Raw genomic sequence first — 12,018 nt, 5'->3', positions numbered from 1 at the left:
GCAACAGAATATCTGACCCTCCGCCGTGTCTCAGAAACGGTCCTTCAACTGACAACATGGCGAGTGTTCAGGCTGCCTCCCGACTCCTCTCTAAGAGGATATTTTCCAGGACGAAAGCAGTGAGTACGAACAATTGAATCGGAGATTTATTGTATGTGTCTATATGCTCGATCCATACGTGCTTATTGTCTGTTTTAACACAGAAAAGACACATCATTACTGTACTCTCCCTAGCTTTCGTAACCGTCAGATTCTGACTTGCGTAACGATAACCTATGTTATGTAGCTTCAATGTGACACTGTGAGAAAACGGTACTTTTTGAATAGAATAAACCGTCATATGTAGCTATACCATTTCTATTTGTCTCACATTATACACAGATACTAATGTTTTCAGTAAACTGTCGTTGTAAGTGAGATATTTCAGCGTGTGCACACAAGTTACTTCAGTTGTCCTTGTGGGAAACAGTCTTATTGTTAGCTGCTGAGTGTTAGCAGTAAGTTATGTTAGAGGATGCAATACGAATGTATTTAAAGTCAATTATGGGCTAAAGTACTTTCATTATGATGCCACAGATGATTAAAAACGGTTAACTAATGCTATTAAAATATTTTTTTGTTTATGAACGCTCTATTATGGACTGTTATGGAAATGCATTTAGGCATATAAAGTAAAACTGCCTGCAATATGTGAATAAATATAGCAGTATTTAATACTTATATAGTATGTTTTCTGTAAGCAGGCATCAATATATTTTATATGATTCTGATTATTATAATATTATAATTATATATTTATATATGCTACTAAGTGTATTGCTGCAAAACCAAGTTTCGTTGTGTTAACATACATGACAATGAAGTATCTATCTATCTATCTATCTTTACATTTTATGTCAGCAACTTGAATAATGGTGAAGCTTTTGTTCGATTTCCCTTCTGATTTAAAATTAAAAAAATGTTTTCTTTTTTGCCAGGTCTCTGCTGTTGCAGTTCAAGGTTCGAGGAACTTCCACTTCTCCATCTATGGCAAGAAGAAAAGTGCCAAAATATCAGATGATGTGAGTTAGTTTTGCAGTTTCACTTAGATCAGTGTTGAATAGGGTGATTATTATGTACATAGGTAGTAATGTGAGTCTGTATGCACTGGTTTTGCTCACTGAAGCATCTGGTGTCAATATCATAGTTACTGACTTTAATAATAGACAATTATGGTCAGGAACGATGCATACTCAGAGTGCTCCCTGACTATAGTGAGTGATTCAGTTCCCACTATGTTCAAACTGCTCGTAATCAGAAGTTTTACAGTAGCTTGTTTTCCTCGTTCTCTTCAGATCTCTACTCAGTACCCAGTTGTTGATCATGAGTTTGATGCTGTGGTGGTCGGAGCTGGAGGAGCGGGACTCAGGGCTGCTTTTGGCCTGTCGGAGGCTGGCTTCAACACTGCCTGTGTCACCAAGCTCTTCCCCACCAGGTCTCACACTGTCGCTGCACAGGTATGACAACACATTCTATATGTTTCTTGATGTTTTTTCTTCAGATTTACATCAATCTCAAATCCAGCATTCATAAGCCTGGAATTTTACAAACTCTCAATACAGATTTGTTATGCAAGTCAAAGCTCTCAAGTAAACATAAATTGCAGTAATGCTCTTCAGTTTTATTGAATTGATGAATATTAATGTGGTTCACAGGGTGGGATCAATGCAGCCCTGGGGAACATGGAGGAGGACGACTGGAGGTGGCATTTCTATGACACAGTGAAGGGATCTGATTGGCTGGGAGACCAGGATGCTATCCACTACATGACAGAACAGGCTCCCGCAGCTGTAGTGGAGGTAAGATCTTATGCACATACACATCCTGTGGTGTGTAGATGGCGATTCCTAGCTGTTTGTCACTAAAAATAATCCAGAGAACATAAGACACAGCTAAAAAACATACAAATAACAAAAACTATAAAGACTATAATCTCTATCGGCATAAATCAACACTGTTTTTAACTAGTCAGCCAATTGCAATAACATGCAAACTAGTGTGTATTCATGAAGTTTTACCTACACTCACATTTATAAAAATCTAAACTAATGGAAAATCTGATATTAAGATGCATTGGTGACTGAAAATTTTAATACATTTGAAAAACATGGTTAAAAGGGGATGCTATATAATAATAAACAAGGTAAAATGTTAAAATAAAGTATCAATATAAACATAAGTTTCTCAAAGGCCAACAATGGACTTCCATGCTCCTTCAGTCTTTGTGTTAGAGAGGATTGGCAGGTGGTTAGGTTAGGTTTTTGTTTTTAGTTGATTTTCTCAAAAATATTCTTTTGAGCGAATAAAGTTTTCTTTTTGAGTCACACCATTGAAAAGGCCCATCCTATATAATATTACAAGACACAAAAAACAACAGTTCACAAACTCCTGTTTCTGTTTCTCTTTGCCAGCTGGAGAACTTCGGCATGCCGTTCAGCCGCACTGAGGATGGGAAGATCTACCAGAGAGCCTTTGGAGGTCAGAGTCTTAAGTATGGAAAAGGAGGCCAGGCTCACCGTTGCTGCTGTGTAGCAGACAGGACTGGACACTCACTACTGCATACACTTTATGGACGGGTAAGTTCACAAACTTTTCTCCCTCCTGTCTGCATTAAGAATGTAATCTTTCTGTGGGGTACAGTTTAACCGCGTGGCGCCATAAACCTACACTGTGTGTTACATGTATCGGTCTGCCCTTCTGTTTTCTGTTCAGTCGCTGCGATATGACACTAGTTACTTTGTGGAGTACTTTGCCCTGGATCTCCTGATGGAAGATGGCGAGTGTAAAGGAGTGATTGCTCTCTGCATGGAGGACGGATCTATTCACCGCTTCAGAGCCCAGAACACTGTCATTGCTACTGGGTAGGCAACACTCACTGTTTGCAAAAACAGAAAACATAAATACTCAGTCTTAATTTAAAGTTCTACCCAGTTAACTACCATAGCTTGACTGTTCATATGAGGCACAAACTATCTTCAGCTGTGCATTTGTAACCAAAAATGTCTTTGTTTCCAGGGGTTACGGACGAGCCTATTTCAGCTGCACCTCTGCTCACACTAGTACTGGAGATGGAAATGCAATGGTGACCAGAGCCGGCCTGCCCTGCCAGGATTTGGAGTTTGTACAGTTCCATCCCACTGGTGAGGAAGAGACACATATTAACTTATTAAACCATAGTCATAAAATAGTTCTACTACTAAAGTGTTAAAGCAGAAGAGAGTCACTTGAAAGCTCGACAGCAGTTACATATATGCTTGAAAGACATGTCTATTATAGTCTGTTAATTTATTACTCAGCCATAATTGGTGTGATAAGACACTCATAAATTGTGCAATCTCTCCTTCATTCTCAGTCTGTTTGTTCTTATGTCTAATGTTCACTGGAATTCCCCTTTGTATTTGAAATTTATCACAAAAAAATTAAGGGTTAAGATATTGAGAGATGTAAGAACTAATTATCTGTAATGTAATACTTAGACAACTTGCTGCTTAAGTGTCTAACCTTTTTAGGATTGTGCTGCTCATTGAGGGAGAGATAATGAAAAAAGATTATTTAAGAACATTTAATTAATTTCCTTTTGTCCCATTTACTATAGGGGGCAGTAATGCATCTGGTTTATTTACACTCAAAAGACTTAAAAGTCAACACAGGTGTTTTGTCAAACACATATTTCAGCTCCCTATTTCTGTAACACTGTTTACCCAATCGATCAAATTCATACATTTGTAGTTCCAGATCTTTAAAGGTGAGCAGGTTTGTGAGTCTTCAGGGTGTTTACATTGAGCTCCGGTAACAGACCTCACTTACATAAAGACAAGTGGTCATCTTTATTTTTGTTCCTGCTGGATATTTGACACCAGACTCTTTAGTTGGGTAAGTAGCAGCCCAGTGATGTGAACCTATGGGAGTTCACTAAAGACTGAGGTCAATGAGTTGGAGTACAGATTTTCCTCTCCCTTTTTTACATGATGCATCAACTTTGCAATTTAAGTGTCTGCTTGCATAAATGCAGAACATCTTAATATAAACTATTGAACTATTTCAGCGACCCATAAAAGCCTTTGAGCGTGTCAGAGTAATTATAGACGTTCTCATTGACCAGCTGAGAAGACGGACTGCTTTGTGTCAGCTCACAACACGGAAAATAACATCTGGCCAATGAGAGCAGTAAACCGTATAAAATAATCTTTTTAAGTGTTGAACATAATAGAACAATATAAAACAAAAGATTACAAAGGCTGATGGCTGTGTGTAACACATTATTCTGGTACTAGAGAGGAGGAGTTTTTGGAGTAAAATTACAGTGTAATTAGACTTATTGCTGCTCAGTTAATATAGAACCATATCATTTTTTAATTGATACAGTATTGTGTCAGAACACCAAAGCTCTGAGGATTTCATGTTCACAACGTTAACTGTATGCTTCATTTATGGGAATGTTAACATCTACTACATTAATCATTCTTGGACATCATAGGAATCCTATAAAGTACTGTCATTGCAGTAACTGCTATTTGATAGTTTACTACTAGTTGATTTGTACCAGAGCAGTTTAGATGTCAAGTGTAAGTTACCATAGTAACCCAGGAAGGGTTGAGGAAGGATGTACCCCACTTAAAATGTAGTTATTATTGTGAGGATTAAGCTCAAAGTTATCTTTACTAAAACACAAGTATTCATATCTATCTGGTGTCACTGTGTGCTGTATTTGCATTCATAAATAATAAACTGTGAACTGTATCTCTTGCATTTAGCAAAATGCGAGTAGGACAAACCTTTTTAACTCGTGAATCCTTACAGGGATCTACGGAGCTGGCTGCCTGATCACAGAGGGTTGCCGTGGTGAGGGAGGGATCCTGATCAACAGTGAGGGAGAGAGATTCATGGAGCGCTATGCACCCAACGCTAAGGACCTGGCCTCCAGAGACGTGGTGTCCCGCTCCATGACCATAGAGATTAGAGAGGGCAGGTACGTACAAAGTGTGTGTGTGTGTGTGTGTGTGTGTGTGTGAGATGTAACTGGGTGCATTCAGAAGTGCAATCATTCTCACACTTAATTTATCACTCTCTTTTTATGCTTTTGGTCTGGAAAAGACTACAGAGTAAGGTTTTGCTGTTGCTTATCGGTATTCTGTCTTGTCTTTATTCCTTCAGGGGTGTTGGTCCAGAGAAGGACCACGTGTACCTGCAGCTCCACCACCTGCCTCCTCAGCAGCTGGCCACAAGGCTGCCTGGTATCTCAGAGACAGCTATGATCTTTGCTGGAGTCGATGTAACTAAAGAGCCCATCCCTGTCCTGCCCACTGTCCATTATAACATGGGTGGAGTACCCACAAACTTCAAGGGGCAGGTAGGTCATTTGTGCACACATGTTCCCTCCTCACTCACTAGTACTTAATTGTGAACATTCCCCTAGCAAAATGTCATGTGTTTAATCAATACACTTTTTCATTATTCCCATCAGGTGATCACTCACACCAACGGACAGGACAAGGTGGTTCCTGGACTGTACGCCTGCGGTGAGGCAGCCTGTGCCAGCGTTCACGGTGCTAACCGGCTTGGCGCCAACTCCCTGCTGGACCTGGTAGTCTTTGGCAGAGCTTGTGCCCTCACCATTGCCGAGGAGCACAAACCTGGTGAGGACCTCTGTGCATGAGTTGTTTAAGAATGCAGATGTTCTGTGTAGCGAGTATTACTACAATGGGAAATTAACAATAAGCACTTGTCAAGGTAATAGGGGCACCACCTCCATATCCTCCAATATGTGTGAATAAATGGGTAAATTAAATTAACAAGTTATTGCCGACAATCAAAAATGCAATTAAGGGTCAAGAGCATCAGCTCTGAGACAGAAACATGGTAAACGGTTTTCCTACTGTTTCTGTGGTGATGAAGGCTTGATGATGGGATGGGTGAACTTCCCAGAAAGCGTCGAGCAAGGCGAAGCAGACTCACTCTGATCCTCGTATTGCCAGAGTGACAGCTAGATGAGAGCCGTTGCAGTAGGTTCAGTGAAACAGTTTCTCAGGAGGATGAATCCAATCTCAGACTAGGATTCTTCCAACCCTATCTTTCTACTAGGGATGGAGCTGAATCTGAATCTGAATACAGTATTGGGAAAAGCACAAATAGAGGGTATTTACAAATATTTATTTTGTACAAATGTATTAAAAATTATTTGTTTTTGGAAGGAAAAAAAACATGTCAAATAACAGTGTGCAGGTCGGGACTTGTAGCGTTGCGAGGTTACCTCACTGTCTCAGTCTCTCTCTTCTGCTCCGCTCTGTCTGTCTCTGTGTCATGGATGTATAAATAGCTGCAGGTCTGTGTGGCAGAGCTGAGCTTTGGTTGAGTGCTCAGTGCAGTCGCCCGTGGTCTGGGAGATTGGGGTTCGAGACCTAGTGTGGGAACACTACTTTACAGAATAGTTTATTGGAGAACACTTATTTTAACACTTCAATATGCTAAAATTAGAAGTGTAATAAAAACAAAAACAGGATTGTTACGTCTGTTTCCACTTCTGTTTGAATACAAATAATTTTGCTGCTTCAACAAATACAAACACTGGGTTCTCTGCTCATCACCACTTTCTATATAGAGTTTCGCTCTGATAATGGCCATCAACAATAGCATATTTCATATCATTTCATTATAAATTTTATTTAATTTAGTTTAGACAGAAAAAAAAAAAAATATGTGAGGTGATAGCAGCTTTCTTTCTGTTTTCTGTTTTCCACCATTTAAACTGCTGTCACTGCTCCAAATGAAGAAAATCTATCCAGATGACACCAAGTTCCCCAAATGAGCCAAATACACTCTGACAAACAAACTTCCAAACTAACTGTCAGGAGGGAAACAACAAATAAGTAAAATAACATCACTAAATCTCCATCTGGAAGCAGGTACAACAACAGACAGGAGTCCTGGTTTGAACTAATATCACAGAAAGGGGGCAGGAGTCGAGAATACTGTAGTCCCCCCCCCTGCCCCAGCATGCACTGCGCAGGCTGACCTGCAGTGATGACACTTTATATTTTTTTCATATCTGTGACATATTCTGTAGATACAGATATTGAATATACACGCTTTCAAACTGGATATTCACTCGTTCTGTCATCAATGTAACATCCTGAAAGCAATGGGGAAACACTTTTTAAATTTCAATACTGATGAACCAAATAAACAGAATGAAATCAAAACCTTCTTTTCTCATCTGTAGTTAAGACTATGTGACAGTGGAACACATCTAAAGTCTACATAATATCCTGGCACTCAAACCATAGCTAAAAACTTAGGTGGCCGACCAATTTTGAAACTTCATCACTCGCTCACTCACAGATAACTGCGGTTATAGGGCTGGTCCATGGCCGGTCCAGCCAAAAGGAGAGGAGGCGAGGGAGTGACTCACAGGAATGTGGCTTCTCCTAATATTTATGACTTAAGAGATAATGAGCCAGCAGAAGAAGGGAGGATTGTTCATTAACGTTGGTGCAGTCTGTATCTGAAAAGAAAAACAGTCATTAATTCTAACTGTCCATTTCCACCGGTGGCTGGTGGAGGAAGGCGCAGGCTGGGGTTTTTTTTTCTGTTCCAGGTCTCCCCTGGTGTTTATATGCCTTGAGGTCAGAGGTCATTGTTTGTGTGTGTGTGTGTGTGTGTGATCCTGTATCCACACAGACAGACTGTTAGGCCAAGAGAGATCATAATGTTTCTGAAAGAATTCAACTTTTCCTGTTCCTGTTTCCTGTTCCTGAGTTCATTCTCCTACATCTGTTTACTTTGCATTTGACAGAAATGTCTGCATTAAGTTATGTAGATGTAGAGGAAAAAACACTCTTCTGTTTTCAATATCAAATAAGATGACTACTCTGTCAGAATCTTAATACTCTTAAGGTTTCCCTACTTTCTTCTGTGACATCAGTGCTCCAGTATACATTGTCTGATTGGCCTAATGTGACATTGTTGTTGTGACTTCTCTTCAGGAGAGAAACTGTCCCCTCTGAAGTCCAGTGCAGGAGAGGAGTCTGTGGCCAACCTGGATAAGCTGAGGTTTGCCAACGGAAGCCTGCGAACCTCTGAGATCAGGCTCAACATGCAGAAGGTACACACACAGATGAGATCTGTTTAAAAACAAAGAAACAAAAAAAGCCCCTCACATTGTGTGCAGTAAAATGTATTGATTGTAATGGGGTAGTTCCTTCAGCAAGTCCCTCAGAAATGTATGTAAACAAACACACCATATATCACCCGTCTCTCCATCCAGAACATGCAGTCCCACGCTGCAGTGTTCCGTACCGGCGCAGTTCTGAAGGAGGGATGCGAGAGGATGGATGCCATTTACCAGACCTTGGATGACATCAAGACCTTCGACAGAGGTACTGCACCACTTTGCGAGCCAGTTTCTCTTAGTTTCGACTTCTGCCTCTTGCTGTAGTAGCATTCTGTGACGTGCTGTATGTTAGTAAGCTTTATAGATTAACATGAAGTCTCTCTTTCTCTCTCCTCCTCCTTCAGGCATTGTGTGGAACACAGACCTGGTGGAAACTTTGGAGCTGCAGAATCTGATGCTGAACGCTGTCCAAACCATCCACGCAGCTGAGCAGAGGAAGGAGAGCAGGGGAGCCCACGCCAGAGAGGACTTTAAGGTCTGAGTTACCATACTTTTACATTTCATATGTGTTTGGTACTACACTATTCTTTTTTTCCTGTTTTTTCATCATTCTGTCAATGCCTATGTTTTGTTTTTATGTTCTGTTTTTCTGTACCCGACTTATATCACCCCTCTTTTCATCTTTTCTTTTCTAAACAGACTTTGTATTCCTCTTTTATATCTGTGGACATGTATAACTGCTCACACTTGATTTCGGCCTGTCTCTCCTCTGACGTGATATAATTATATTCCAGGACCGTATCGATGAGTATGACTACTCTAAGCCCATTCAAGGTCAGGAGAAGAAGCCCTTCGAACAGCACTGGAGGAAGCACACTTTGTCCTACGTTGACCCCAAGACTGGAAAGGTACACTCCCCTTTCAGTTTGTCACAACGCTTAAAGCGGGATAAGCTGCTCTAGTGAACAGTGTTAACTTTAAATGTCAGTGTTGTCAGTAATGTCTGACGTATCTTTTTGCTTTTGTCCAATCACAGGTGACTTTGGAGTACCGTCCTGTTATTGACAGCTCTCTGGACGAGCAGGACTGTGCCCACGTCCCTCCTGCCATCCGGTCTTACTAAGAGGCTCTCCTCTCCTCTCCTTTCCTCTCCTCTCCTCTCCTCTCTTCTCTTCTCCTCTCCAATTGTATCCATTTAGAATAGTTAAATACAAAACTATCTAGTCTTCAACTTCAAGCCCTTCGTGTCACCTTCCTGCTCCTTTCCTTCATGTGTGTTTTTTGCCTTGATTTAATCTGTTTCGCAGCAGATGGTTCTTGAGCTGGTTTTGTATATATCATAAGGCACTCAAGATGTGTGGGTGACTGAGTAATTTGAAGCATCAAAGTGAAGAAGAGGGGGGAAAAAAATGTGTGCACCACCTGAGCTTGGCTTTGTCGTGATGAGACCATAATCTCATTTCCTAGTTTTGCATTGCTTTGAATGTGTCTCCTTTGGCTTTCTGAAGGGAAGAGATAGCGGAAATTATTGTAATTTGAAATGCACACGTTACCATCAAGCCACAGAGGGATGTTTTAGGACTGTAAATATTGCATAAATGTACAATAAACATGGTGAATTATACTGTATGTACTTGTTAAAGTATGAGGTAGTTTTTTCTCACTCACTATGGCCTTGGATAGTATAAACTTCTTGTGATATGTGTGTGGTCCAAAGCCATTATAAAGACTGAATCAAGCTTAAGCTCTATAGTTCCTCACTCTTTAACTGTTAACAAAATGAAGCAGCTTGAGGTTATTCAGCCATGTGAAGCTGTCTGAGTGGTTGAAACAATGGCTTCTTTATAACGTCTAGGTGTTGCTGTAGCTTTAACGGAACACTTGAGGATGAATTCCAGTGTGGGTCAGCGAAGCACTCAAAGCTATTAGATTTATTGGGGCTTTTTAGGTTGCTGATAAAAGTCTTTCCAGAAATGATGAATTATTCCGAGCACCAACATCAGTGCCGGCTCTAAGTGCTTCAAGAGCAGCTGCGATACGAGTGGTTTCCATTAAAACAAAGCTGTGTGTGATGTGGAATTGATGGGAAATCGCCACAGGCTGGAATTTACCACGTGTTCGGCAACTCCGGAAATGACAAACTATGACTAACAAAAGACTTAGGCCTACTTGGTGTTGTCACTTGAAGTATTTAACATATTCAAATGCCATGCTTCTTGTACTGAATCGCTTAAAGGGTTAATTTATTTTGCCTGAGATCAATTTCTTTTGGTTTTGCCATTTGTACTTATTTTCATATGTTCAATAAAGTGTAGACTATGCATAGAAGCAAAGGCTGTTGTTTTTTCTTTGTTTAACTAACAGGCTGTAGACACAATGAAAACTAAATATTTGAGTGCAGTGAAAGTGCTACAATTATTATTATTTTTTGTTTTTGTTTTAAGGCTGCAGTCTAGTAGAATTGCAACTTTCATTGTGTGTAAAACTATTTATTTACCACTAGGTGGCAGCAGAAGTACAGTGATGACCCAGAGGTGCCTCAGCAGTATAATAATTGTGTGGCTGTACAGTATGTACTAAGCCATAACTGTCCTGCTGCTCACTTGTACTAGTTGCTGTTGACCACACAGCAATGTCACAGTTTTACTACTTGTGACAGAGAGCAGTAATGTGGGGGTTGGTGCAGTTCTAGTATGGAGTCACAGCCATGCTCTGAACTGTTTTACTATATTGGAAATTTGGCAGAGGAAGTCAATAATTACTAAACAAACACTGAAGTAACCTGATCCCATTTCATATCCTGAACAGCTGTACAAGCCAAATCCCAGAAAGGTCAGAGCTAGCAGGGATGGTGGCAGTTGGCAGTGGCACCCTCCCTTTTAGCACCAATGAAAACGGTTGTTGGGGGGGGGGGGGGGGTAAAGGAAAAACAATACTCAGCTTACCTTTATGCCACTCCCTGTGTTGAATCTATTATCTACCTGTATCAGATAGTTTCTGTAACATGCTCAACATATTTCTTTTTGTAAACTTTTGATCCTTATGTGGAAACTTTTGCTTGCTTGGCACCTGGTTAGTCCGGTTCGGGCGAGGCTGATAAATAATGATGTCTATTTGCTATCACATGGTTGGATTAAATCCAAGAAACTCATTACTCATACTTACCGCTACCATGGTTTGATATTGACATTTTGCAATAGTAAGTTTTACTGTCATTTTTATTCTTCCTTAATTGAACTATATATTCTACAGAATAAACATATTATTGCATAATGACTTTTTTTTTTCCAGCCAGGTGTTTGTGAAAAGCGTTGTGTGCCCACCATAGTGTGCCTCCTGTAGATTTGCTCGTCTTGAAAGGTATGATGTGAAGCAGCCACAAGCCTGAAGAACAAGATGGTTATCAGAAAAAGGTGTTTTCAGGGCAGATGGATTACTGTAAAATTCAATGGCCATAAATGTGTCAACCCAGTGCAACCATAACACCTTGTTGTAAACAGTGTATTATCTGACACGGGTTCGTCTCTGGACCATTTAAGGTTAAAAAAAATTTATTAAAAAAGTTATTAATGGCTCCAGGGCAAACCACTGCAGACAAATGAATTAAAATCATGTCCACAGCAGAGAACATATCATGACATTTATAGCCTTTATTTGCAATGCTTGTTCCCCACATAGGCTTTAGAAAATAAATACAGTGTAATAAAAACACACAGGCAGTTATATGAACACAACATAAATAGAAATCACTGAAGTAAATTTACCATTAAACTAGATAAAATACAAAGGAAAGCCACCTGATTACCCATGACTACACCTGCTTCTGCTTGAAAACCTGTCATTAAAATCAACAACAAAAACATACAACC

The 12,018-nt window shown here is 40.1% G+C and overlaps 1 protein-coding gene across 1 annotated transcript; it reads left to right on the top strand.

Annotated features, from left to right (window-relative positions):
- Positions 1 to 16: 16 nt before the first annotated feature.
- On the top strand, positions 17 to 9,778 carry sdha (succinate dehydrogenase complex, subunit A, flavoprotein (Fp)). Its single transcript, XM_042424167.1, has 15 exons — positions 17 to 119; positions 978 to 1,061; positions 1,335 to 1,496; positions 1,695 to 1,838; positions 2,451 to 2,615; positions 2,752 to 2,900; positions 3,055 to 3,179; positions 4,840 to 5,008; positions 5,194 to 5,389; positions 5,504 to 5,675; positions 8,022 to 8,140; positions 8,303 to 8,414; positions 8,554 to 8,684; positions 8,944 to 9,057; positions 9,186 to 9,778. The coding sequence occupies exons 1-15, from the start codon at positions 57 to 59 to the stop codon at positions 9,270 to 9,272; spliced, it is 1,992 nt and encodes a 663-aa protein (XP_042280101.1). The 5' UTR covers positions 17 to 56; the 3' UTR covers positions 9,273 to 9,778.
- Positions 9,779 to 12,018: the final 2,240 nt, after the last annotated feature.

Source organism: Thunnus maccoyii, chromosome 10, assembly GCF_910596095.1.
Source record: "Thunnus maccoyii chromosome 10, fThuMac1.1, whole genome shotgun sequence".
Classification (NCBI taxonomy): Eukaryota; Metazoa; Chordata; class Actinopteri; order Scombriformes; family Scombridae; genus Thunnus; species Thunnus maccoyii.
Note: the sequence above shows the minus strand (reverse complement) of the source record. Positions and strands in the feature narration are given on the sequence as shown.

Excerpts from the sequence above, each read along its gene's own strand:
- sdha (XM_042424167.1), top strand. The coding sequence starts at position 57 with ATGGCGAGTGTTCAGGCTGCCTCCCGACTCCTCTCTAAGAGGATATTT. Across the intron at positions 1,062-1,334 it reads GTGCCAAAATATCAGATGAT|ATCTCTACTCAGTACCCAGT; the intron begins GTGAGTTAGTTT and ends CGTTCTCTTCAG. Across the intron at positions 1,497-1,694 it reads CTCACACTGTCGCTGCACAG|GGTGGGATCAATGCAGCCCT; the intron begins GTATGACAACAC and ends TGTGGTTCACAG.